This window comes from Odontomachus brunneus, unplaced genomic scaffold (assembly GCF_010583005.1).
Source record: "Odontomachus brunneus isolate Ranch 3 - 2012 unplaced genomic scaffold, Obru_v1 Obru_scaffold_042, whole genome shotgun sequence".
Classification (NCBI taxonomy): domain Eukaryota; kingdom Metazoa; phylum Arthropoda; class Insecta; order Hymenoptera; family Formicidae; genus Odontomachus; species Odontomachus brunneus.
Genome location: NW_022639492.1, coordinates 485379 through 512859, shown reverse-complemented (window position 1 = coordinate 512859; position 27481 = coordinate 485379). Strand labels below are relative to the sequence as shown.

The 27481-nt window shown below is 35.0% G+C and overlaps 5 protein-coding genes and 1 long non-coding RNA gene across 14 annotated transcripts in view; 3 read left to right on the top strand and 3 right to left on the bottom strand.

Moving 5' to 3' along the window:
• LOC116844561 (transcription factor CP2-like protein 1) overlaps positions 1–12842 on the top strand; it is a 37718-nt gene extending 24876 nt beyond the window's left edge. For all 5 annotated transcript variants that reach the window (XM_032816245.1, XM_032816244.1, XM_032816243.1 and 2 more), the window contains 3 exons: positions 8846–9044; positions 9354–9804; positions 9896–12842. In XM_032816245.1, the coding sequence (XP_032672136.1) occupies positions 8846–9044; positions 9354–9804; positions 9896–9945 (700 nt within the window). In that variant the 3' untranslated portion in view covers positions 9946–12842. The remainder of the gene's footprint in view (positions 1–8845; positions 9045–9353; positions 9805–9895) is intronic.
• Positions 12843–13051: 209 nt separating this feature from the next.
• LOC116844566 lies at positions 13052–14166 on the bottom strand. Its single transcript, XM_032816261.1, has 2 exons — positions 13571–14166; positions 13052–13317 (listed from the first exon to the last, which is right to left on the bottom strand). The coding sequence occupies exons 1-2, from the start codon at positions 13827–13829 to the stop codon at positions 13214–13216; spliced, it is 363 nt and encodes a 120-aa protein (XP_032672152.1). The 5' UTR covers positions 13830–14166; the 3' UTR covers positions 13052–13213.
• Positions 14167–15386: 1220 nt separating this feature from the next.
• Positions 15387–18240, bottom strand: LOC116844565. Of its 2 annotated transcripts, none has more exons than XM_032816260.1 (3): positions 17806–18240; positions 16509–16903; positions 15387–16119 (listed from the first exon to the last, which is right to left on the bottom strand). In XM_032816260.1, the coding sequence occupies exons 2-3, from the start codon at positions 16900–16902 to the stop codon at positions 16067–16069; spliced, it is 447 nt and encodes a 148-aa protein (XP_032672151.1). In that variant the 5' UTR covers position 16903; positions 17806–18240; the 3' UTR covers positions 15387–16066. The 2 variants fall into 2 exon arrangements, with proteins under 2 accessions (XP_032672151.1, XP_032672150.1); XM_032816259.1 differs by having other exon boundaries at positions 15391–16119; positions 17904–18229.
• A 1143-nt stretch (positions 18241–19383) lies between these two features.
• Positions 19384–21591, bottom strand: LOC116844564 (DNA-directed RNA polymerase subunit beta'-like). 4 transcript variants are annotated; one of them, XM_032816258.1, is made up of 4 exons: positions 21356–21591; positions 21014–21098; positions 19677–20278; positions 19384–19525 (listed from the first exon to the last, which is right to left on the bottom strand). In XM_032816258.1, the coding sequence occupies exons 3-4, from the start codon at positions 20275–20277 to the stop codon at positions 19488–19490; spliced, it is 639 nt and encodes a 212-aa protein (XP_032672149.1). In that variant the 5' UTR covers position 20278; positions 21014–21098; positions 21356–21591; the 3' UTR covers positions 19384–19487. The 4 variants fall into 4 exon arrangements, with proteins under 4 accessions (XP_032672149.1, XP_032672148.1, XP_032672146.1 ...); XM_032816257.1 differs by having other exon boundaries at positions 21374–21591; XM_032816255.1 differs by lacking the exon at positions 21014–21098 and having other exon boundaries at positions 21356–21590.
• A 108-nt stretch (positions 21592–21699) lies between these two features.
• LOC116844553 lies at positions 21700–22403 on the top strand. The gene is made up of 3 exons (XM_032816219.1): positions 21700–21861; positions 22033–22178; positions 22254–22403. Exons 1-3 carry the CDS (start codon positions 21729–21731, stop codon positions 22401–22403), a joined length of 429 nt encoding a protein of 142 aa, XP_032672110.1. The 5' UTR covers positions 21700–21728.
• A 110-nt stretch (positions 22404–22513) lies between these two features.
• Positions 22514–24732, top strand: LOC116844539. The gene is made up of 5 exons (XR_004378096.1): positions 22514–22641; positions 22793–22973; positions 23545–23745; positions 23861–23975; positions 24546–24732. It is a non-coding gene; the product is annotated as an uncharacterized LOC116844539 (long non-coding RNA).
• The last annotated feature ends 2749 nt before the right edge of the window (positions 24733–27481 follow it).

Genomic DNA, 27481 nt, shown 5'->3' with positions numbered 1-27481 from the left:
GACTAAGAGGACTTGGAGGATATGGAGAACGTTGCTCCACAATGAGAAATTTTATGTCTGTCTTTTACACCTTCTTCTCGTTCAAATAAAAATAAAGGGCTGTTCAGGACGACGAAGATACAAGAGAACGCGCGAAAGTTGCGTCGCATCTCTCTTTCGGAAAATAAAAATCAAAGCAGATCCACTGTGTGTGAGAGATCTGTCTACTTCTCGTTTCACCAAGATTCCCTTAAAATGAGGCCCAAGAACAGAAAAACAAAGAACATCGCAAACCCCTCCATCAGAAGCACTGCGACGTTGCCGGATAGCCGATTTGCAGCTGGTGGGAGTCTATCTTAGCGGTGGTAGCGGCGACGATGGTCGTGGTAGTGGAGGTTGTTCGCTAGTGGTGGAGAATGGCAAGTGGGGGACGAAAGTAGACCGCGAGCATCGTCGCCGACAAACTGGCTCGAACTGGCGCAAGCCAGCATCCCGGTTACCCAGCCGACGACGTCGTCCCGTTGGAGGGGAAATCGGAGAACATCGAGGAGCTGGAGACCGAGGGAGAAAGAAGGAGAGAGAACAAGAGAGAGAGAGAGGGAGAGGGAGAGAGCGAAAGAGGCATGCCAAGAGAGCGATACGGAGCATACGAATAAATTCAGAACGCCGTACACCGCGCGTCGCCGCGTTGCTCTCGCAAGTCTCGTAGATCCCGTGGAATCTACCCAAGCAGATTCAGGTCGCACCACGCGGTTGTTGCTGTCGCAGTTGCCACTCGATCGAGGCGATAATCGCCAAGTCCGCACGACGCGAACCATCGCCGAGCACGTGCGATAAACCGGTGACTGGCATTCTTCGTCGTTGCTTACTCGATCGTCGTCGAGGTCGAAGAGTGCGCGATTCGAATTGCCGCTTCCGACCAGTGATCAATGATCCCACTGAACGCGCGCAATCCTGAAGCGACTCCGCCAGACATCGCTCAGGAAAGTGTTTGAGCTTTCGCGGCGTCTCTGAGTCGTCCGCCGAATCGGGACAGGTAGCGGAGCAGCGGACTGCTCCGAAGCATTTCTCGTGCGAGATTGTGCGAACAAGCCAAGCTGTTTCTCAGCGTGGTTCTTGTTTTCTATGGAAAGACTCACATCTTTAAGACAACCTTCTCCCGTCTGATGCTTAGTTGAAAGAAGGAGACAAGCGGAACTGGTTTCGGAGAGCCTGGTTCAAAGTGTTGGGAGGTCTTTCAGGTTTCTGTACGTCGAAACTGGTGCAGAGCATCTGTTTGAAGGATCGGTAGCTCGCGCTAGCAGTTCTGAGGCGATCTCGATGCGACGTGTAAGCTCAATGAATCCCAGGCCCGCTTGATTTGCGCAGCGAGGAGAAAGAGGGAAGCCCTGGAGTTATCGCGCGCGTTCGAGATAACCGAATTAAACTTGATCCGGTGTAGTCCGGTGCACGACGAGCATGTACCGGTGAGTTGGTCCGGACTGTCGCGGAGTCGAACAACGCAAACGCGCTCACAAGACAGCAGAATAGTTGTATCTCAACTTTGCCGGTCAGCGGCTCGCGCAGTCGACGCATCCGCAACTACGGGAAGTCGCAGTTGCGTGCAATTGATCGTCTGGCCGTCGCGCCGGTTTCCAGACCAACAGAAACTTCCAATCAAGAATAGAGGAAAATAAGGAATTACCGACTGCAGCTTCTTCCTCGCGATATTGAACTTGATGCGATCAATTAGCCACTAGTCATGCAATAAAACGAGGCTGTCGCGGGTCCAAAGGACGAGATCACTTGTGACAGATAGCTTATGACAGCTCGAGATCGCGCCTAATCACTACTACGTGGGATGATCACAGAGTGATCCTCCTCCTGCGACTGCAAGTCTCCTCCTTGAAGCGCGAGAAGCGAGATCGGCGGCGAGCCGATACACCAAGAGCAAGCACCGTCCAGGAATGCCCTCGTCCGTCGCAGCCAGTCGACTTCCGGCAGAGTGTACGCGAGTCTCGCACGCACCGTTGCTCGCGTCGATCGACGGCCTTCACGTCGTGGCGTTACGCGAGATCCTGGCTAGTCACGTGCTTCTTTCACGACAGGATCATCTCGTCAGATGACGAGCGGCTTCGCCGCCAATAAGCTGACGCCTGGGCGGTTAAATTCAGTTTTGTATTCTGGTTTTTCCAATCTCGACTACGCGGAATTGTCGAGCGCTCATTCATCAAGTGGTGATCACGTCGCTCTTCTGAGGGTGCAGAAGAGGTGCAGAAAAGGTGAACGGTCGAAGAAGCTGGCGTGCAACTTTGAATAAAGCTCCTAGGATTAGAAGAGAGCCAGGGAAGGTGTAACGGAAAAGCTCGATCGTTTTCATGAAATCGATCGGTAGGTTGTTCAATTAGCTTAGAAGAGTCAGCAGAAAAGATACTAGGAGAAAACGTCACGAACGATTGTAACAATCGCTTATCAAATGCCTCATGCGAGTTTCGAATGAATAAATTATCGTCAAGTTCCTCTTACGATTGAAAGATACTCGTCTCTCTCTCTCTTTTTCCTTCTCAATACGGTGTAAAAACTGTGAGAGAAGATTTATAATTGCAGAGAGCGGGGAATTTCCTAGAAGCGAAGACACAGGGAACACATTCCGCGACATCAAGGCGCTTTATGAGGCAATAGAAAATTGCGCATATGGCATCATGATTAGACTTGACACAAGGTGAAGGTACACGTGTTCACTTGGACGTTCAAGGAGATAAACACTTAGCGCGGCGGCTCTCGCGGGGAGTTGTAAAGTTCACTCTTTCGCACACGCAGAGGCGAGCACGTCGAAAGGAAGTGGAAACCTGCCGCACGCGCTCTCGGCCGAAAATATCCGCGAAATTTCCAGGAAACTCACAACGCAATTCCACTTCTCTCTACTCTGCTCGGGTTACGGGATTAGATAATCGAACTGGTGTTTACCTGTCCTCACGTGACGTTATTTCAAGAGGAAACGCGTCACGCTGATCACGCGACTCCACGACAGTTTCGACGGTCATTGACCGTGGATGGTGACATTATCGCCAGGCGAAGGTCGTATTTTCAAAAGAGAGAGAGAAAAAAACTTCGTGCAGGCGAACGGATATCGTCGCGAGCGACTAGCAATATCCGGTTCACGGCAGACCAATTCAATCCGACTGACTTGAACTGATCCTATCTGCTACCGCGCGGGCCAGAGCTGCGCTAGTTACTCGTGTCCATCGAGCGATTCCTTCAGTCACTGGATGTCGTGAACACCATACGCTCTACATCGAGGACAGCAGGAGACGTGGCCGTCGCCTGTTCTTCTTCAATATCATGCGCCCGATGAAGAAGGCTACGTGTTGCCGCAGCGGCTGATCCGCATCGGCTGTTCGACCGGGACGGATTCGAGAACGACGTCGCGACCACATCGACCACGAATGGATGGACAGGTGCCGCAAGCTCGGCTGGACGTTCGAATGTGCAAGTGCTCCACGTTTATGTACGAACGCGTGAAGAGTCGGAAGAAAGCCTTCAAGGACAAGGAATAAGGATAACTCTCTCGTGTATATCGTCGCAGTCAAGTGCCTAGTTCTCGAAATGCCGCGGGACCTGAAGAGCCGCTGGTCCCTTAGGCGACCGCGTTACCCGCTCGACGAGTTTATCGCGTGCCTCCTGGAGCACGAGGTCGTCGTGAGTGGTGGTCCAGCGCACGTGGAGATCGTGGCTAGGTTCGTTCACGCTTTGTCGGATCCAAGAGCGAGGAGAGGACACGTTATGCGAGGAGGATTGGTCAGTCTCACGATAAGGAAACGTCAAGACACAAGGAGAGTCGATGGCTGTAGGAGGGCCAAGCTTGTGGTTCGCTTGAAAGGAAATCCCGTGTAAGCAGATATTAAACAAGTTTCTTTCCAGAGGTATCATTAACTTCTTATTTGCGACTGAAACGATGGAAACTTGGAGGAAACAATTTTGATCTTTCTTTCGACTTGAATGTTTTACTCAACTTTGATACTCTGAAGTCTATATCAATCTCTTGCGATTCTATTTAATCTACTTTACTATCTACTAGCTTTATCGAAAGATCCTTGGTAGAAATTATAAGTGGTGTTTTGTGCGTTCTCTGTCATTGAGAGACACTAAGTTGAACTTTAGTTTCTTAGTAGTTCTTCAGTTTCCATTAGATCCTTCAAAATATACAGATGTTAGGAAATTTGGATTGACATTTTATTCTTTTTTTTTTCAATTTTAATATTCCATTTAACGCGTGCTTTGACATTATGAAGCCTTCAACCTTTTTTGATCTTATTCAATCTGCAGCTTTACCGAGAGATCCTCTGTAGAATCCACAAGTGGTGTTTTGTGCGTTTTTCTGCCATTTGAAGAAATAGAAATAAATCGAAGTAGAATTGCCGAGCGATTCATTGCGGCGAAAACCATCTGCCAAACAATCCAAATTTACAATCATCGAGACACGATATTTGCTACGTGGACTTTCGCTTTTCGAATTTTTTCCTTCGATTCACAATAATATAAGATACTAGTCAATTTTAGTAGTCTTTGGGATAGATAACTTTTTAAGTTGATTTCTCGAGTTGTTCTTCATTTGTCAATTCTCGTTCCGATTGAAGCTGGCCACACACATTTTCCGTAACAGTAACCGTAAGACGTAACGTAAGAATTGACCAATCATATTGAGAATCGTCGATTGTAAGGTCGCTATTTTTGTGAATATTCGATCGTAATTGGTCAATTCTTACGTTACGTTTTACAGTTACTGTTACAAAAAGTATGTGTGGCCAGCTTGACAGCGCTGGCATTGCGTGCTCGTGTCGCTTCTTCACACGTGACGACAGCTTCGAAAGAACCGGGAGATTCCAGATATGAAGTTTATCGAATGTATATCACAACCTTGGTGGTTGTTCCACACGATGATACCGATTACTCACTAATGTCCGATGTAACGTGCCCGAAGATAAGAATCCGATTGCGAAGCGAATTTTCTTGCTTCGCGTGACGTAAGTCGCATCATTCATCCTTGTTTCGAAGCTTAGTCGCGTGTAGGATAGTTTTTTCAGCACGTATGTATACAATATAATCATTATCCGCTTTACACCACGAGAATGTCCATTAGTCAGACTTTCGACGCGCCTACGCGGCGCCCTGGTTTTCCATTTGTGGATTTATTATCATAAGTAAAAGTTATTTTTGTGTGGACGCGCCGATTTTTTACAAGGATTCACAACTCGTGACACCGTCCTTGAGCGAAATTCCTCAGTTTTTCTGCCTGTCAGTAATCGACGATTTATGTGTGTGTGCGCGCGATTACGAAAATAGATTCCTATGGCCGGCATTCTACAACGCGTCGTAAAGTAAATGGACGAATACGTGCGGGACGGAGTGTTGTTTCGAATTCGAAACAAAACCGGCAGTACCATTTTCTAGAGAATTCTTCGCGAAGAATCTTCTGGAAAATTATATACGCGCAATCAGTGTTGTTCTTATTTTTAACGCCGTTAGAACATCACATTATTGTCGCGGCATTTTTCAGTCTATTGTCTCACCGCTCGAGATATTCGCTACAATAGCGATCGTGCCAAACAAAATTATACGAAGAGGATTCTAGTCTATTAATTCGATGCTGAATATAGAACAGTTTTTCCTTCTACCGAATATATACTGGGATTTTTCCGTCAACAGATCTATCCCAATAATATGTGTTATGATTGTTGCGAAAGCCAAACCGTTAATTTGATTCGCGACCAATCGCCGTATGCTGTTAAAGAAAATTATGGAGGAGCTGTTTTTTAACAGACAGACAGACAGTTTTGTCTTGCTCGTCGCTGCCACGTTTTAACAGTAGTTCTCTTTGAGATTCACCTTTTCTTCGCGTGCGACTAATTCACCATCTCTTCAATCTCTCTACGGAACTCCGCGGAACTGAGAAGACAATTTCAGTGATTCATAGCGACGAATTTTATTATCGAGTAACTTCACTTTGGTAACATCAATAAATTATTGTTACTGTTACGAACGTATATTATTACATCGCCTGTCCAAGTTTCTGCTCGCCTTCCGTAACGTCCGTCTGCGATTAGTTATGTGCGCTTACGCACTCTGCGCTGAGTGGTTCGGGCATTTTCTCAAGCTCAAAATAAATGCGAAGCGTGTTTTTGCGCCTCGGATAAATTTCCATATGACGAGAATCGCGATGAGAATCGCCACGAGAAATAAATAACATGCGCAGATTTTTTATCCCATGCGAAAAAGATTCTCACTTTACTAAATATCTGGATTAGTAAATCCAATGATCTCCTTTAATCTAGATATATGTTGTTAAGATCATCGTCTTGAATAACGTCGTAAAAAATTTTAATCGATGGTTATTACTCATCAAGATTTTGTTAAAGAAGTCAAAAGAATGTGTTGATAGCAAACAGTATGTATATTTTAAAATAAAAGATGCAATATACATGTCTGTGCAACTTTCCAGATTGAAAAACCGAAAATTTTGTATCTTTTCTAAAGAACAATTAAATGCTGTTCTTTGAAAAGAAAATTACTCAAATATTTTTCATTAGTGCGTAGCACCACACATAGCTGAAACACTGATAGTCTATATTTGGATCATGGTCCATATTTAGATCTCTTCCTTTATTGCTCGCAATCAGGTTGATCATCCGCAAGTCGATCGACGAACGCGCGCAGCGCGAACACTACTTTGCGATATCTTCAAAGAGGAGGTGAGGGGAATCTTCCTAGGGCTTATGGGTTACCTAAAATACATAAGGAGGGACACCCGTTGAGAATAATTATTTCTTCTATTAATAGCCCCTTTGATAATCTTGCAGCTTTTTTACATAAAATTATTTACCAGAAAATTCCACCGACAAAAAGCAAAATTAATAATAGCTTTGACTTAGTTAACAATCTTTCATTTAGACATTTCGAGGCACATCATAAGCTGGTTTCTTTGGATGCTATTTCTTTATTTACTAATATTTCTCTTAATCTAGCATTAGCTTCGGTTGACAAACGTTGGCATTATATTGGTGATTCCATTGGGATTCCTCGCAACGAATTTATGTTGGCTTTGGAGTTTGTTCTTGATTCTATATTTTTTACTTTTAATAATAAATCTTATAAACAGACTTTTGGGAGTCCTATGGGCTCCCTATTGTCCTCTATTATTGCAAACCTAGTTCTTCAAGATTTGGAAGAAAGAGCTTTTAACATGATTCCGGTGACATTGCCTTTTTATTTTAGATATGTCGACGATATTCTTTTAGCGGCTCCTAAGGAGTTTAGATAACATTTTGCGCATTTTTAATTTGTTTTATCCTCGGCTGCAGTTCACAACTAAAATAGGAGATGACAGTATTAACTTTTTAGACACCACTCTTTTAATACGTAATAACACAATTATTTTCGACTGGTATCATAAACCAACGTTTTCTGGTCGATACCTTAACTTTTTGTCTTTCCATCCTATTGAACACAAAATCGGAACAATTATTGGCTTGATTGATAGGATATTTTATCTTAGTCATTCTTCTTTCCATAAGAAAAATTTAGATTTTATCATTTTGACGCTAATTAATAATAATTATTCTTTTGACTTAATTTTTAAAACTATAAAACGTAGACTGATGTTCCTTATTGGTAATTGTGGACGAGGTTCAGGGATAGTCAAAATTAATTTGACAGCTTCTGGTTATAATAAAAAATATTTTACCATACCGTTTTTGGTTTAGTTTCGAACAGACTGGCAAAGCTTTTTAGAAATAATATAACAAATATTGCTTATTTTTGCACTAATAAATTATCAGGAATGATTCGTGTGCATAAAGACAGGTTGCCTCCTGGTTTTCGTAATAACGTTGTGTATAAATTGCAATGCAGTAGTTGTGAGGCTTTGTATGTTGGTTAAACTAGTAGAAGACTCTCCACGCGTATTGCTGAACATATGAGAATACCAAGGAGTTCTACAATGGAGTTGACAGCCATATAGGAACACCGTATGAAGAAAAACCATGATTTCAATTGGGATCATGCTAAAGTTTTATATGAGGAACGTTTTTACTTGAAACGCCTGAACTCAGAAATGATTTACATTAAACTTCAAAAGCATGGACTTAACTTACAAAAGGACACAGAATATTTGGGCAACGGCTACTGCGGCTTGTTTTGAAAATAAATCTCTGTTTGTTTCCTTCTCTTCCACGACTCGTTGATAATGCACAATGATAATGCTTATAAATATGATAATGATAAGCTACATTAGCATATGATAATGCTAATGTATATAAATTGCTATTATCCGTATTACCTAGACTTGGCGATGTTATCGTTGACAGGATCGTTTCACTTTATTAGCTGAGCCTTCAATTTAACAAAGGTATCTTATATTGACTATTTTATGTATTTATTATATTTTAATCTTACTTATTTTTATTTTATTATATATTTTTTATAGTTATGACGGCTACTTCGTAATTTTAATATGAACTTCTTAATATTATTCCGGTAACGGTCTTGTCAGCTATAATATTGCAAATAACATTCATGTCATTTTACTCATGTCTTTAATTAATACTTTTGCTTTGTAATTCGTTCGTATTGTAAATCTTGAGGTTTTATTTATTTATCACTGATGAGGGTTCATGATTGAGCCGAAATGTTTGATTATCTATATTGATTATTCATGTTCAATAAATATTACTCTATTTCCTAACACAAGGAAGGTTTTACCCATATGGTACATAGCACTATTAATCCTGTGCTTGAACTCGAATTAGCCCTTTTTCCTATTATTAAATTGATTTCAAAGAGGAGCGTAACGCTCGATGAGTAATGTGCAATTGGGTTTCTTTCTGTTCAGATCGCCACAAACACGCGCAACCATTGGTATGGTACCATTGGTTCCCGCTTCGGACGCCATGAAGGAAAACACTAGCACAGCACCGGCCTTGCCATCTCCCGCTGCCATTTTGCCGGACCAACCGTGTATTGAGGCCGAGGTTGGTCTGGCCACACGCAAAGCTACTTCTCCGCAACAGATACTCGAGTCTATGAAAACGGTAAAAAAATCTTCTTGTTAACGAATAAAGTAACTCTTCTCGCGTTCTTTTCATTTTCAATTACCTCTTACGTCGCGTATATCAGTTCGAAGAAGAATCGATGAAGAAGACAATAAAGTATCCCTTCAGAGCAGCGACAATTTTATTACTCAGTTTATCTCCAACTGTGATGCTTAAAAAGTAATAAAAAAAAAAAAACAAAAAGAGCCATTCTTTCTTCGCAAAGTTACACCTTTGAAAATTTGGAAGTTCAGCAATCATCCAATCCGCGTGTCTACTCGCGTCCTAATTCAATTTTAAACCCTATAGAGCACTCCATGCCTCACCGAGTTGCCGCCGGATGCGAACGCCAAGCAGACAACTGCATGGCTACGCGCGAGTCGCTTCAATGCATTCGAATCAACCTTCGCGAGCTTCTCCGCCTCGGATATCCTGCGCCTATCCCGCGAGGATCTCATCCAGATCTGCGGGGTGGCGGACGGCATCCGACTGTTCAACACACTGCACTCCAAGGCGCCGACGCCGAAGCTCACACTCTACTTCTCGCTGGAAGGCAACGGCTCTCTCTGGCGAGTCGCCTACTTGGAGACTCTGACGAGTGGCATACTCACGAACAAGTTGCTCAGCACTCTCAGTCTGCCACCCGACCGACTGCACTCGATACTGTTCTTGGGTCCGCAGGGGATACACGTGTTGGTTACTGACGAACTGGTGGCGAACATGAAGGACGAAAGCATGTACCTCGTTGAGATGATCAAAGGTAAACGTGCACTTTGCCATTCGCAATTTCGATGAAAAACTGGTTATTACTAAATCATTGTTAACAATGTATGCATATATGATTCTTTCAGATCCTGCCAGCGAGCGCTACAAATTGCTGATTAAGTCTAAGGCAATTTGAACGATTTGTCTTTTCGTATGTACAGAATACTTGTTTCACTAATATGAGGGGATGTGTGCAAAACGACAGTTGGTTTACGCAAAATCCAATCATACTATCTCTCTTTTTAACGAATAGAGGAGAAAGTGGTAATGTGAAACAGGATGGTAATATGAAATAAGGCTGATTTTTTAATTGCTGTGATCTGTTAGTAACTTAAAAATAAACATAACCATTAGAATCTTTATCGACCATCAAAGGCGTTTGGCATCGGTGCCATGTTGTTTATAGTGTTAAGAGAAGCTGCTTTGAATTTTTCTTGTTAAAACCTTTTACAAGGTAAAATTCAACGTTTTCTTATCTTATCGGTAAATCTAGCATATTAGCTATAGTGTATCGATTAGTAATAAGATTGAACTTCAAAATTGTTATATTTTGAGATTCTTTTGAAAAATATCGACAAGTAGTAACCTGGATAACAATAAGTATTTCATATGAAACAAAGTGTTACAAAATCACATCTTATATTTCCACATCTTATGCGGGTATAAAAGTGATGTTTTTATTAGCGACTTTTGTTTATAGGTCTAAAAAACTTTTTCATAATATTAATTATTAAGTTTAATTTTCTTAATTTTCGTAGACATTTAAAAAATTTTTATTTATAATTTTTATATTTAAAGGAATTCAATAAAAAGGATATTTTAACATCAACAACTTTCTAATAATAAAAAGTAAGTTTTTTTATTTTCATATCTGTTTCATATTACTATTTTCCATTTTCCAAGACTTCATTTCTTGCACTTAAAAATGTTAAAAAAAATTTATCGCCTTTAGATAGTTTATTTTTCTCTAATAATTATAAATACATTATAAAAGATATACTTGCTAATCTTTCTGTCGATTATGGATGCAATTATTGTATTTAATATTGGATTTTTCGTCCAAAATAAAGAAATTATCAATATTCCCACCTTCTCTTCTATGAACAACGGAGATGATTATACAATTATAAACATTTAAAGAGAAGAGATTATGATTGACAAATCAATTAAGATTTGAACGTAATTAATAATTCGATAACATATTTATAATAGACGTGTCCGAATATATATAAAAGCAAACTTGTCGAAACGTTATTAAGAATCATCGACTGATGTTTCACGCGTAACAGAACTAAAACATACTCATTTATATTTAGATTTGTTCCGATATTCTTTTCTTCTTTCAGATACAGATGTTTTTTTATCTTAATAATGTGAGATTATTGTTATTGCGTTATTATATTACTGTATATTGCGCACAACTCAGCAGTAGTATTTCGGGTAGTGCAGCGTGCGACTACCCGAGGTTTCTGACATTGCGGTCACCCGATGGAAAAAATCATGAAGATGTTTATATTTTTAACAATTCTATAGATATATGCAACTATATGTTATTATAATCTGAAACGTATTGCTTCAGCAATTACGAGAAGTATTGCGATCTTGTATGATCGTGCAATCGTTGCGGCCGAATATTTTGAGATTATGAACATTCTGAGTTTGGAGCATTTAGAAATGCGAAGGTGCTTAGCATCTGCCAGATTTCTGTTGTGATTTGTAAGTCGCACGCGAGTTAGAGTTGAGTTAAAGTTAGATTGAAGGCGAATTTCGAGAAGAATTTCGAGAGAAATTTGGGGTAAACAGTAATATATATGGAAGCTGCGAGTAAAGAGTATAGAATTTGCGAATAAACGAAAGGCTATTGAGATTATATAGAGGCCGATATGAACATGCGTCGATCATTTAGTACAATTTGCGAAAACTTTCCGTTTTCGATATACGTGCCACATTAAAAGTAAGAAATGTAGGATTTTAATCTTGTATATAGCAGATGTTTCGGTTACTCGTTGATTTCATAACTCTCGTTTGCATTAAGCATTACTCTTGTTTCTGTAAACCTTTAACATGTTTATGGTTTGCGAGTAAAGTAAAACGTCGTTATCGCGAGAAATCAACAATGAACACCGAGTTTTACAGTATAAACAATTTTGTAAGAGAAGGGAGCTATAAGCAATTTGGTAAGAGAAGGAAACTTTAAGCGCGAGTGCCTTAATTAATTAATTAATTACGTGCCAATAGACATATTTACTTGGTAAGCATTTGGGCAGGATATAGATGTAGAATTAATTCCTCGAGAAAAAAATATTTTATCACTTTGCAGCGCTAGTACTACGATAAGGAAGAAGTATAGGAAGTAGATATTTTTATACTAATATATTCGAGATTCCACGATCTCTTAGAAATTCTACGAAATACTAGAATTAAATTCTTTCTTTCTTTTTATTATTATTGTTATTATTATATAACTTTTACTGTATATTGTTATTATTATTGTGCAATTTTTACTTTATATTGTTATTATTATTATATAATTTTTACTTCATACGAAGGTGCCAATGCAACTTATTATGTAGCACACTATCTCCTGTTAATTAGTGCGTTAAGATATTACTAAGTAGGATGGTTATTTGTTTTGTTATAAGGGGTGTGGAGTTACTAACGCAATTTAGATGACGAAATAACAATCAATTAGCTAATGAATGTAACAATCTCTTGTATCATTATAGAGTTTTACGCGTTTGCGGCGCGTTGGAAATGCTCACTGCGATAAATCGTGATTAATCGCGCGGTATCGGCTACGTAGAATTTTGTCACCGGTACCTCGATTATGCAAATAAGTGTAATTTTTAATTGTGTTATTTTATAAAATACAATCTATTTTTTTTTGTTGTAATTTAAAGGTCAAAGAAGACGGTGATACCTTGAGAAGCATAATGAACATATGCCCGGTTTATTAATTGTTGTATACCTCGTACGAGTGTTTCCGTCGAAATGAAATGGCATAATAAATACTTCTTGATGCCTAGCCCTTAATTATTTCCTGTGTTATGCGCACCGTTTGTTCATAGAAGCCGTCGTCCCTTAACGTCGCCCCTTAATAACGTTTGATTCTTTTGAATACGCGGTAGCGTCGTGACACCAAGTATCTTATTATTCGAGAAAAAAGAAGATCAATTTTTCATTCATCAATATGTTTTATATTTGAAAAAAAGATGGACAAATTACAAGAAATGAAAGCAGTATTTTAATTTTTCAGTGCGCTGGACATATAAAAATTTATTTATGAACACGGCAGTAGACATCATACTTGAATTTATTATAAAAATTTGTTGGGTTTCATTAACAAAGATCTTTTTTTTCATTAGAGTGCATAAATGATCGTGTTTCTTGACTCGTGCAAAATGTCAGTTCCTTTTCTTTTTTGCCTTTTGTTCCTTGAGTCGTCTCTTCGCCTCTTTGCGATTCTCTCGTTCCTTGGTACTACTGTACAATTTGCGAACAACAATAACTGAAAAAAATCACACAATCGTCATGAAAAATTATCGCAAAAGATGATAAGAACAAGAGAAAATAGCGCTCGCTGAAATTCTTGATCACAAATTTTCGTGATCGAAGCGAGACGCCACAATGCTTCCATAACATCTGGTAACTATGAAATTAATTTACTGAATATTATTAACAAATTAAGTTGCTAACAGACATGCTGGAAGACATATCGTGTTATTTGCTCACAAAATTTGGTAATGCAAGACACGTCGTACCTAGTAGAAAGGCCACAATCGACATCGCGAAGATAAATAGGATGTAAGATTGGTACGGGACGAGCCACGTGGGCAAAATTGAATTGTTAGTTAATTCATTAACAGACTTGGTCAGTACGTCGTAAGCGCCCTTATGAAACTTCTCCTTTTCTTCATCGGACAGCTGCTGGTACTTTTCGAACATGCTCGACAATTTTTCCTTCACATCCTCCGACAGCCCCTCGTTCTCCTCCAACGTGTCCATAAAATTGTCGTCCATATCGAACAGAGGCGCAGATGCGGGCACGGAAACTTCTTACGTATATGCGGAGATCCGTATGGATTCGGATCAAGAGCTGGACTGGATGGATAAAAGCGAACGACAAGACGAGTGGGTTTGATTAGATAAGAAACGACGAAGACACACGGTGAGCTATGATGCAAGTGGCATCGACGTGCCGATTGCACGTTCGACGAATTTTACAAGCGCGAACTCGCACGCGACGCGAGGGGAGCGTCACTTCGCGAATCTACCGAACGCCACGACAACGCTACACCTGTACCTCGCGTTTTCGGCGGGAAGAAGTTGTCAAACTGATTGATGTCAAGAGCGCGTGGGCGTGTTTAAAGGCGGATTATCAAGGACTCTCGTGCATTACGGTCGAATTCATCGAAGGTAATACGATATTTGCAGAAACTGAACAAACATAACGCTCATCATCGCGCGAACGAATCGTTCGTGCGACTTCGTGAAGTCAAAACATTTCCCCCGCGAGTTCACGGCAACAGGTGCGACGTGTTGAAACTGTCTTTCACATAATATCTCCTTTGTGTTTCAAAAATAAGTTAATTGTAAGCGCTTCCGCATGATATCTGACTCCACTTTAGCGTCAAAAAGTCTTGGTATTCATTAAAAATGAAGTAAATGTAACAGCAATAATATATAGTAATAGTAGACCGAGGTGAATTGGATCAAAAGGAGACTTTTGAAAGGCAGTTGTTATTTTATTTTTTTTTTGTTTCAAACAAACTTTTCTATCGTGAAGTAACTGGTACAAGTAAACTTTGTTACATAAATATGCCACACTATCATCAAATAAAATGAAAAACAATCTAAAAAATTATTCACAATTATTATCATTACACAATATTCACATTTATGTAATCACTTATAATTAACAAATATGTATTTTTCGAGTTTCATGTTTTTATTTCGAATATAATTTATATTTTATTCTCGATTTTTATAAAAAGCAGCCCAGTCAATATCGAGCAATATCAATTCATCTCAAGTAGTATGATGGAGTCTTAATAATGTCTTGATGATGTCTGTAACATAAGATGTCATTATTAAGACGTCATTTAACATCACCTTACTACTTGGGATGTATGTGTTGCACTTAACAAGTGCAATATAACGCATGATGGTTTGTTGTATTTACATTGTTAAGTGCGAGATTACAACATAGATGTAATGTAATGATATTCGATGTTGACTGGGACCAATCTCAATGTTACAACTCACTGCACTTCTTAGGACAGAGAAAAAAGAATTATTAAATTAAAAATGAGATTATCTGTTTCCAACAGTTGCAACTCACTACGTGAGCAATTTGGGCAAGAATTGTTGTTTGGTATAATTTAAGAATTTTTTAAAGTAAAGAAAGTTTACAAATCAACAATCATCTACTTTTTCTCGCGACTGAGAGAAATGATATTTTTATTTTTGTAATGTATTACAATAATATTATAGTAGTTTTACTATATTATATGGTATTTATATATATAATATTATAATAATTTTATTATATTATATAATATTTATATATATAATATAGTTATTATATATATAAATACACTATATAATACAGTAATTATATACTAATTATTTTCATACACAAATTGGAAATTGTATAATTACGATGAAGCCATCGACAAAATACTAAACAAATTTATTATAATAGTATTATAATACCAGCTCTTGAATTTTATAGTGTATTACATAGTGGTATTACATACATTGTTTCCTTGCAAATTGAGAATTACGATTAATTACGATAAAGTATCATTAAAGAGTTATTATACAGATTTTGTCGTAAGTTCAAGCACTTGTTCGCAACGCCCGAGGCACACGATGTTCGATTCTCTAGTGCATGGAGCGCATAATTTCCAAAACGACAACTTCCATTATTTCGCGTATAACATTATCACAACACGATGTGATATTTAAATACACAAATGTAATTCGAGCATGTGATTGCTTCTGATACACTGATTAATGCATGTGAGGAAGCACGCGCAAAATATGTTGCCAATAATATGTTGCTCGAAATTATGTCGCTCTCCGTTCACAACAGAGAATTGAGCATCGTGCGCCGCGGATTTAAGTGCACGTCAGCTATTTTGTAAAAAGACGATTTGTAAAAACAAGTAATTTTGTAAAAATAGGTGCGATGAACTTCCATAGTACATGTAAAATTATAAAATCACACTCCTTCTTTCGAATTTTCTTCTTGTCTAAGTAACCCTCCTCCTGTTATATCTGCCGAATATAAATCCTGTGATAATTGCTGTGAAAACGAAAAAATCACCGATAAGACAATTTCGTTAGAGCAACCTTTGCTTCTTTTTCCACTTCCGTTACATTATATCGGAATATATATAATTTGTTTCTTTTTTATTCAATATATCTTACAATGTTTTTGACTCAAATGAATTTGCATCGCTCTGCGAGTGATTAATGATGTTAAAAACTTTATGATACGTTAAACAGAGTCAACGGCGTTATTAATCACTCTCAGAGCGATTGAAACCTTTCTTAATCGAAAGCAATTAATGAAATTGTTAATTTCATCATACAAATATAATAATCTGTGGAAGAATCGTATCAAACAGCTGTAATGTCTCAGAAAAGCGCTTGTAAAAATTATTTAAAAATACTTAGTACAGATTTACTTACCTATTAGGAAGCAACATAGAATATGGAAGGTATAATGGATGACAAATGTAAATTTAGATAGCCAAACTATCATTACATTTTTTATCTTGTAGCGCATGATCTTCTTCATTACTTTCGTGAGCTTCACTTGCAAACTCTTTTCCATTTGAACGTGAGCCATCGACAACTCTTCAAGTATTTTATCGAGATTGTCGAGACCGTCATCAAGTATTTTCTCGATTTTAAAAGATGAATAAATGTGATTGTACACATTTTCAGATACGTCAAATGAAGTAGTACAATGTCTTTGTGTTTTCCACGTATAGGTACTTCGTGGTGAATAATTTATATTGTTTAAGTCTATGAACAATATAAATACCAGCCACTGAAGAAAACATATAATTATAGGGTGCATCCTATTGAACAAAAATAATAATAGTTATTATTATTCTAATGATAAGATAATGATTTTGTAACATACTATTCGGCATAATAATAACTTAATGATACACGCGAGATTATTATTATCACTATGCTCTTCGCACGAAACATTCACGAAGTTAATAAAATTATATTTTGATGGAAGAAAGAATATTAAAAATAGACCATTTTTTATTCACTGATAAAACTTTAATTAATTATTGGAAAATATTTTTTGGGATCTTCTAGAAATAGAAAATAAAAATTATAATTTATTTGTAATTATCAATTATAATTATTAGAATAAATTATTATAAGTCCTATTATAATCATAATTATAATTAATTAAAATAATTATTAAAATTAATTAGAGTTAATTACAGTTATTTATCCATCAGTTCTGTATGTATGTATGTGTAGGAGTAGGTGTGTGTAAGTGTAATGAGAGAAAGTTATGAAAATCGCGACTTGTTATTGATATTGTTGAAATATTAACGCAAAATATTTTTTAAGCTTTACACCTTTGATGTCTATAAAATAAAATAAATTGCATATTTACATCTTAAGAGATGATTAATAAATGTAAAGAAGTTTGTTTTTTTATTTACACAATGTGATATGCATGCAGAGGAATCCGAAAATGGCTTATTTTTGACAACTTCCTTTAATCATTCTTTATTTGATAATTTCTTATTCTTATTTAATTTATTTAGTTCTTATTTCTCCTGAGAGAAAAAGTAGCTTTACGGACTCAGTTCTGACAAGTGTTCGAGTAGCGTCCAGTAATAACAATAATCATATTGCTAATAATAAAAACTTTAATGTACATAAGTTAAAACATGGGAAAAAGCAGAGCATTCGGTAACGTACATGAAAAATAATAACTTTTTCTACTCACAATCGTATAATACCTGAACGATTTAACTTATTATTTAATGTCGTAATATTATTGTTGTCGCAATATTTTTATTGTCGCAATTTCAATGAATTTCGTACCTGTGAGTGAGCTTTTCTCTGTATTACAACAGTATTATCAGTATTATCCAAGCATGCAAGATATTCTGTAAAGTGTAACGAAATTGGTCACCCTAGAAGCTTCTGGAGATTATAATCTTGTAAAGTTCTTCTCGCAGGACAACAAAATCGACCGATTTAAGTTACAAACGGATCTACTGGCTGATCTGACTTGTGTTTAGTATTGTAATGAAAATATGTATATGTGGTTTTGGTAATAGTGACTATAATATGTAATGATATGACGTCAGATGTTGTTCATCAGTGGATAGTTCGACATTACTGTGTTTATCAAGCGCTGCGGTCGCGGCGCGACGCTGAGTACGTATCAAACAAAAAACGCGACTGTGTAACTTATCTGAAATTTCTGTGTCGATTGGTTTTCCGAATCTAATATCTCAAGCACGGAAACTATAATTTAAAATCTAATGACAGTTTCCTTATATAATGTTTAGCGCACGCGTAATTGGCACAGAAATACTAAAAACAAAATGTACCATACAAAAATTATCAAAAAGAAAACTACGAAACGAGAATTACATGTTAACTTAAACAAAGTGCAGATATTTTAAATTGATAATATCAAAAAAAATAATATCAATATAATAAACCAATATTATAATTTTTTTTAATCCATGTTTTACTGATATAAGAGACTGACATAAAACATAACTAATTAAAAAAAATTTTCTTATTCAAAATGTCTATATATTATAATATTGATATTTATCACATAATATACGTACTTGGTTTATTATATTGACCTTATTTCTTTTTTTAATATTATTAATTTAAAATATTTGCACTTTGTTTAAATTAACATGTACTTTTTGTTTGTAGTTTGTACTTTTTGTTTTGATAATTTTTGTATGGTATTTCTTGTTTAGTATTTTTGATTAAACATTAGAATTTTGGAGAATATCAATGGAATTCCCCAGGAATCACCAATGGATTGAAGTTGACGGCTACACTCGAAGACTTTATATTTGTAAAATATTTGTAGAAATCGTTTTTACTTTTACTCGATTTACTGATAATTTGTGAAAACGTTACAGAAACGATATGATTCAAAATATATATATATTTTTTTTAAATAACTAACGTCTCACAAAATGTTTTTTAACCGGATTTTCTAACTTAAAATTTCATTGAGAACAAAAATTAATTATTGAGAGAGGTGTTCAACATGAAATGTTTAATAAAAAATTTTTTGAAATATTTAATATATTAATATATAATATACATATATAATAATAGAATATATATAATAATATAATATACATGCAAGACAATTGTAGATGCAAATAGTTGTCAATCTACTTAATTAATGAAATAATATACAATTACATAATTTCTTTTTAAAGTTTATATAATTAAGGTGAAGTAATTATATAAATAAAAAAATTTAGGATTATAATTTACATACGATAACATTCTATACGGACTTCTTCTGTTCTTTTTCTTCTCTTTTTTTCTGTTATCATGCTTCCCCTTTTAATACAGCTTTCTTTTTTTGTTTCTTCCATTTTTATTAAGGCCAATTAAAGATGATTTATTTAATCTTATTTAAAGAAGATAGGCAAACATGATTCCTATGATTAGTCCTGTTACGATAATGTAATTATGAAGTAACATGAAAATAATAAAAATCTTTTTTCATTATGGCAAATTCGAAGAAATATTGCGAATTATAATATGTAATAGAAGTATTGTGATTTTGTTTGACAATTTGTAATTTATTTTAACAACAATTACCTAATATATATACAATTAAGTAAAATATTAAGAAATATTCCTCTAAAAATTCTGGTATGAGATAATAGTACTTCTTTAACATTTTCGGAGTCTCCTTTTTTATAATATCGTCCATCATTAATAACATTCTTTTTATCTCAAGATGTATCTTTTTAAACTTTGTTAACCGCAAGGTTTCTAAAATATCCGGATGTTCTTTATTTTTCTCTTTTGCTTTCAGGAACTTCTCAACCGCGATCTTTTCTTCATCGTGAATTTTGAAAAAGCTTGAAGTCATGGTATTCTTGTAATTATCATAATTATACTCATTGTAATCGTAATTATCGTAATTGTAGACATCATGATAATCGTAGTCATCGTAATCGTAGTCATTGTAATCGTAGTCATCGTAATCGTAGTCATCGTAATTATCGTAATCGTAATCGTAGTCACTGTAGTAGTTGTATGTGTCATATATGAAATGGTCTGAGATAAAATTATTTGATGTTTCATTTAATTCCTTGATGTCATCAGTTAATCGCTCAATATTTTCTTTTGCATCCATGAACAATTCGCCCAATTTGGAGGTTATCAGGAAGAATATTGTGATTACTTTCCACATGCTAATTAAATATGATCAGGATTGTAAAAATATTAGTTAAAATTTTCCCAATTTTAATAATTGATTTGAACAAATATGTTTTAATTTAATTAATTGACGATTGATTCCAGTAAAATCAATTGAAGAATCTCACACAACGTGCGCGTTTAAAAGATATCTTGTTCTAGAAATCTTATAAATAACTAGAAATCTTAAAAATCTAATAGACGTTTTCAGACTTTAAGATATCTTATTTAAGATATCTTCTTTCAGACATCTTATAGTCGTCTTAAATCTTATAAAAATTTTAAATCTATTATAAGACATTTTTAAGATATTATATAACTGTAAAAAACTGCATTATCCAAGTAACAAGATGATGTCTAAAGATGTCTTACGTATTATTGATATTAAAGACATTAAAATATTATTAATATATACTAATATTAACATCATTTAACGTTACTCTTGTACCTAAGTACCGTTTATTACTATACACGCATTACTTTAGCATATCATACCAATCTCTTAGTCTTTGTGAGTATCGTTAATGCATGGATAGAATTTTAGCAATTTTATAAACTGTTATAGGATTTTGTAAAAGATTGATATTTTGCACTAATTCACTATCCTTTTATTTCACGAATGTGTCATTTAGGTAGAATGAAAAATTATAATTTTAATGTTAAAATAATAAGAAAATTACTAACAAGCTCACTTTTCAATTACGATTAGGTCTTTAAATGTCTTTACTCACATCAATCGTCTTTAGTAGAATTTGTTGAAATTAATTGTCAATTAAACTCCAATTTAATTAGCTCATATTAATCGTCAATTAAAGACTATAATTAAATAAAAAAGTAATCAATTACTCGTAATCCTAAATATAATAAATATTAGAGAATTTTCATGGAAAAGGGAAAACAAATATATATATAGACGCGCACCGATGTTACTTTGAACGATTTCAGACGCAATTTGCAAGCTGCTTATGTACAGATACGATTCTGCACATATTGAGAATCGAGAAAAAATGAGAGCAAAACTCTCAACGCCATTTCCTATCTGCTAATATAAGTTCTACTGTAAGTTTTATTACGTTAAACGAGGTTCCTACTTCAAGATGTAGCGTTGCGACCTTTCTCGAATATGTGCACCGAAGAAAGCTGATATCGGCGTTCCTGTGGAATGAACTCCGGAGACCAAGTTTTCTATTTGGCAAATTGAATCGACTGGTGTCGGCCGATACTGAAACTGGTCGTGGTATTCCGTAGACGGACGTTGGTTGTCCGACGAATGATTGTCTAACTGGAACTACAGAGTAGCATAGCTTTTTCCTCTCGAAGCTGATGTTTACATGCTTTATATTGTGTAAATAGACACGTATGAAACACATTGTAAGTGTAGAATTGAGATCATTATACATTAAAATAACTGGTTCCCTACATATAGAATGCTTAAGACACAGTGATATGTATATATTTCAAGACTGGAATACTAACAACAATCAGTATTTCTGGCCTAATGTGGTCTGTCAAAAACTGTTTTATAAAGAACAATCCATCGTACAACTTTTCAAGGACGCTGATTTAAATGTGGAATTAGGTAATTTAATAAAAATACCTTTCTTGTTTTCTGTGATAGAATCATTTTATATAATATGTTTTTCCGTAAAATTTTTGTTGTAGAAGTAGTTGAGTTATAAACAGAAATAAATGATTACTTAATTACATATTGTGTACTATAAAATCACACGTTATTTATTATTCATTTTAGATAATAAAAATTGTTCTGTCGGATATACCGGACCGGCATATAAGTTCCATTGTGATAGAGCAGTGAACAGTACTTGCAACAGTGTCGTAATTTGTAACGACAATGGCTGTACCTGTACATCTAGGTATAAAAGGGCTGAAACATATGTAAATATTTTGTAATTTTATAGTGTTAATATGCTTGCTCCAATTCATTTATGTTTGTCTTTATTGCGTTTCCAGCTTGTGATAATAATCTTTATGGTCATGCCTGTAAAAATAGGTGTGGCTCGTGTTCCCAAGGCAAACAATGTGATCCAATATTCGGAGTATGCCATAACGGATGCGGAAATGCGGAAAACTATATTTACGCATCACCTTTATGTCAAATAGGTAACGTTTTTCCAGAATGAGTAAGATAATTTTTTTCAGTATATTTACTGAACTAATAGTAAATAACACATTCTTTGAAATACCTAATATATTGATTCTTTTGAAGGTATCGATAAACCAAACGAAACTGAATTCTCCTATATGAATCAAACAACTATCGTAGCCACTGTTCCAATAAAGTGGAAGAAAGAATACGAAGAAATAGATCTTTTTTGTAAATTCAACTTTCAACTTTCAAGTAAACAATATTTAATATTACTTACACGAAAAATATCTATAAAGTGCTATATATACACGATATCTATTCAAGAAAGATCTATAAAGTAAGCCTAGATTTTTATTTGAGTTGCAAGCAGTTAAGTCAATTTTTTAAAATATTTTTTTCACAGAAACTAGGCAAAAAACTCGTGAAACAGTACGAGTGGAAAAGAGTATCTCAAGGTAATACAAAATTAGAAGAAATCTTTGAAAATTTGGAACATGGCACAACTTATAGAATCCAATCTGTGTTTTTAATTAATCAAGTTCCAGTATATGGCGAGTGGAAAAATGTGGATACTTATTATGATTGTAAGTTAGTTTTTCTCCTACTTTTATCTCATGGTCTTTCTGTTATTTCAAATTCGTGATATATTTTAAATATTACGATTGCTAGAAAATTATATTTATATATGATTAAAACACCATTGTGGACATACTACTTCAGATTATTATTTAGGAAAATAGTGACTGCAAAATTTTCATCTAGTATCTTAACAAAAAGTCAAAAGTCTCTATATTCACAAATGTAAAAGACATCATTATACGCAAAGAAGTTGTTATCTACGCGGTTATAACATCTAATCTTGCCATAAAAAGATTGCTTTTGTTTTTTATTTTTTTTATCATTGTGACATTCATTACATTTGTGACAGGTAATGTATTTAATCACGCTTTTAACGATTTAGTGATCAAGAGCTTCAATATTACGCCTGATGAACGCCAAGCTTAATAATCGTTGGAGAGACCGAAATATAAATAGACTCTTTGTATTTACAAGCGAACGAATGTTCGTTTGTAAATATATTTATATTATTTCTAAAATAAATTATCTTATTATATAGTGTATTATATTAGTATAATATCTGCTTTCTTATGCCAGCAATTATATTCGTGCCGGATAAACTCGTCGGATAATCTGCTATTCATAAATAATGATAATGAAGAAAAGAGAATAATACATGGGTTAATTCTGTCTTTTCATGTGCTTTGCCAAATTTAACTCCATATATTTCTTACAATGTAACTATACTCTATAGGAAAAAGAAAATATTTTCTAAGGAAATTCATACATTCGAAGGAGGTGAGTTTAATTATATTTTCAACATTTCATAAGATTCGTGTGCACATAGATATTATTTCATTTTTTATATATACTTATTTCTTGCAAATAATATATGTTTTGCGAATATTTGTAGTTCCATCGAAAGTGGGACCTCTTATAGCGATACTCTTGCCAAGTACGGAGGCTTATTTTGGATATCGCCAAAGCGACCTAATGGAATAATAATGTAATATGTAATACAGTTAACGGTGTGTTGAAAAAGAGTCATCAATTATTAATTTGCAAAGTAACTAATAATTAAGTAACAACAAAAATATTTAGTTAGTAACTTCGTATGAATTACAATAACTTTAAGAAGGCCATATAGAGAAAACGATTTATTGAATCAAATAAATGTTTCTTTGGAATAGTCCAAACAAATTATTTGGTTGACACAACAAAAATATTTCTTTGAAACTAAGCCGCAAATAAATATTTTTCTTGCTTCAAACAAAATTTTGTTCGACTAATCGAAAAATTCGTTTGGACTATTCCAAAGAAGCGTTTATCTGATTCAACCAAATCGTTCTCTTTGTGCATGAGCTAGTTAAAGAATTTTATATAACTCAAAATATCATATGGCAAATATTTTAGGAATATTAAGGGAGCACATATGTTTTAAATTAATTTTTGTTAACAATATGGAATGTTACCCTCTGATCGATAATTAAAAACCAAAGTAATATGATATTCTCTATACGCGGAATTTTTGTTACAATGTTGATGGTTTGTATTAGTCATTTACAATATTTTATGCGGACGTCTTCTAATAATTGCAGGTAGTAGAGTATTTTGGCTATAAGAACGTCCACCTCCTCTATCGAGTAAATACATTCTCGTAGAAAGGACAAATAAAATGGATAACAGACTTTCTGAATTACATGCATATGCAAAGTATAATGTGCAAGTTATAGCACGGAATTCACGGTATTTAAGTGTGCCTGCAGAGACGGAGTTTAGCTTATCTGAAAAGGGTATACTGAATTCACTAGAGTTCCTAAGTATTTTGAATATCTGACTATCCGGATATCCGATATCGGCTCCAAACTGTAAACTCAAAATCACATTATTCGGATAATTCGAATAATGTGTATGTAGTAATAAGCCTAGATCATAAGTGTTCAGATCCAAAGTCAAATTTAGATCCGAGATTGGATATAAAAAAAAAACAGATGAATAAAAAGAAGATTTAATAACAAAATTAATCGGAATTATTATTATTTAGATACGTAAATAAGCAGATTAAATCGTTAAATTGTTTTGCAAATAATGATTAATTTTTTATCAAATTTTCGGTAGAAGTCTATATTACATTAGTGAAGGTGTCCGATTGGCTAACTTGGATTCGGATTCGATGCTTGGAATGTTCAGTTGTTCGTGTTATATTGGAAAATCCAAACCTGCAGATAAGCCGAATTTGAAGCGTCACATTTTCCCGCTATCCAAATAATCGGATATCTTGATGATGTCAGTTCCGTATAAATATCGACGCCTTAATATCTACCTGTCATTTACATATATAATGTTATAATACGTTTTGATTAGTTCCAAGTTCTCATAATAGATTGACTTGAGTAACTAATTATTATATATTATATTATAACTCTGCGATATTAATCGGTTTTTCATTGACTGTCAAATTCAAGTTTCTCAACTATTTATTTCGATTATTATTTCTCGTATTATTATACATGTATTTAACTGTTTAAATGATATTTTTTAATTAAACAGATACCGATGTTTTACATTAACATAATGTTACGTCAATACCGTCTAAATTCACATAAGTTTATGGAGAGTGTATGATAACAGTTAATAATTTTATAGCGATACCAGTGATTACGTTTGGTGAAGTGAAAATGGAAAATTGGATATTATCGTGGAAGCCTTCTAAAGATCGTACAGCAATTTTTGGACCATTAGTTAGTATAGTTGAAATACGAGGAATTAGTGACGCTGTGAAAAATTTTAAAGTGACCAAGACTACTAATTATTACCAAATAGATCTAAAAAATATATTATATGGCGTTGAACATTATGTCGTAAAAATTTTCGCTTCAAAAGGATACGACAAACCAATAAATACTCCGCTTACAAAGAATACGAGTTCGTAACTCTGCCCAAAGGTGACTTTATATTACTTTTTATTTACTGCTTCACATTATTTTTAATAATTACAGCATAATTTTTGACACAACAGCACCGCCTAAAGTAACCAATCTAGAAGTCGTAGAAGTCGAAAATTATGAAACAATACATTTAAGATGGCATAGTCCTCTTCCTTCTCTTAACAGGGTATTACGTGGTTATGACATCAAAGTATGTCCCCATCTAACTCTCGTATAGTTCCATGCAAAGTAATTGAGGTGGAGTTTAATGAAACATGTAGCTTATGGGATGATTATATATGTAAAAGTATTCGCTACACGAATATTAACTACGCTATTATTGATGTAATGAGCTATTATTCTCAATATTCCCAAAGAAACATACAATCGACTTACAATGCGATTATATGATATTATATGATATTAAGTTATGGTGCAAATGTATTTATATTTATGTGCAAAATGTAAGACATGTATTTTCAGGTTGTAGCTTACAATATGGGTGTTTATCAACTAAGTTCCGTTCATGTGACTGTGGCAATGCTTAGCAATGCACGTAAGCCATCACGTTCTTGAATGTTAATTAGTTCTGCATGAAAGAATCTAATCTCCATAGCATTATATTTGTATATAACTATAATCTATTTTAACTATACTGATGTTGCCTCATGGCGATAAACTTGTTATGACTTTGAAAGAAAGCCGACAAGATCCTAATTCTATGTTGTTCCTTCAACTTAATTTGTGCAACGTAACAATTTAATAACAAATTGAAAAAAATATAACTGAGGGACATATATTCCTTCAACTATATCCATATGCTGTATATACATATAACTAAGAAAGGTGCTTTCAATCTCTCTAGATTAAGTCGTAAATTATAGCTGGCTACTAATTCCGATTTAACGATATATCGTGTTTGAATTTCAGAGTCGGACCCACCTCGCTATTTCAATTTTGCGATCGATAATAATAGCGTAGTCGATTTACAATGACTTCATCCATGGAGGACGAGTCGTTATTTGCTTCAATTTACGATCATGGTAGAAATTGTGATGTCAGATTTGAGAGGCTATTTATTGAGAACAGTTTCGTCATTTACCGAAAACAGTTCGTACGAATTGTCTGTGGCTGTGACTAATTATGCGAGTAGCTACTGCGCCCAATTACGTTTGTTGCCGTCGACGCTATACGTTATTTCCATTATCTCTGTGACAACAGAAAATGTGAATAGTAACATGAGTACATTAAATTTTTGGACGCCTTCCACCGTAAATTTCAAAGGCAATATAACGTCCGAAGTGTACGAATTCGATTCCACAATCATAATGCATATTCCGCAAAACGTGAACGATACGTAACAGCATTCTGTACATTATAGTTAAAGGACTGTATCGCGATTGCAATAATTATGTACAACCACATAAGAATTTGTGGAAGCAGGCAGATGTGCAGATGTACGACATCTTTTGGCAAGCTGCTGCGATTTCGGTAGGTGTAGACTTTCATCGCGATATATCTATTACATGACTGCAATCGATTGTCGAAACAACTGATTTCGATGTACACTTGTTTTCAAACCAGTTTGAATGTTTCTTTTTCGTTTG

What these genes read in the sequence shown, in the direction of transcription:
- LOC116844565 (XM_032816260.1), bottom strand. Translation starts at nt 16,902, where the DNA reads ATGCACCCTATAATTATATGTTTTCTTCAGTGGCTGGTATTTATATTG. An exon ending in TCTATGTTGCTTCCTAATAG is followed by an intron (nt 16,120 to 16,508) that starts GTAAGTAAATCT and finishes TCGTTTTCACAG; the next exon opens with CAATTATCACAGGATTTATA.
- LOC116844564 (XM_032816258.1), bottom strand. Translation starts at nt 20,277, where the DNA reads ATGTGGAAAGTAATCACAATATTCTTCCTGATAACCTCCAAATTGGGC. An exon ending in CTTAATTGTATATATATTAG is followed by an intron (nt 19,526 to 19,676) that starts GTAATTGTTGTT and finishes TTATCGTAACAG; the next exon opens with GACTAATCATAGGAATCATG.
- LOC116844553 (XM_032816219.1), top strand. Translation starts at nt 21,729, where the DNA reads ATGTATATATTTCAAGACTGGAATACTAACAACAATCAGTATTTCTGG. An exon ending in TGATTTAAATGTGGAATTAG is followed by an intron (nt 21,862 to 22,032) that starts GTAATTTAATAA and finishes TATTCATTTTAG; the next exon opens with ATAATAAAAATTGTTCTGTC. An exon ending in ATAAAAGGGCTGAAACATAT is followed by an intron (nt 22,179 to 22,253) that starts GTAAATATTTTG and finishes TTGCGTTTCCAG; the next exon opens with CTTGTGATAATAATCTTTAT.
- LOC116844566 (XM_032816261.1), bottom strand. Translation starts at nt 13,829, where the DNA reads ATGGACGACAATTTTATGGACACGTTGGAGGAGAACGAGGGGCTGTCG. An exon ending in GATTGTGGCCTTTCTACTAG is followed by an intron (nt 13,318 to 13,570) that starts GTACGACGTGTC and finishes GATTTTTTTCAG; the next exon opens with TTATTGTTGTTCGCAAATTG.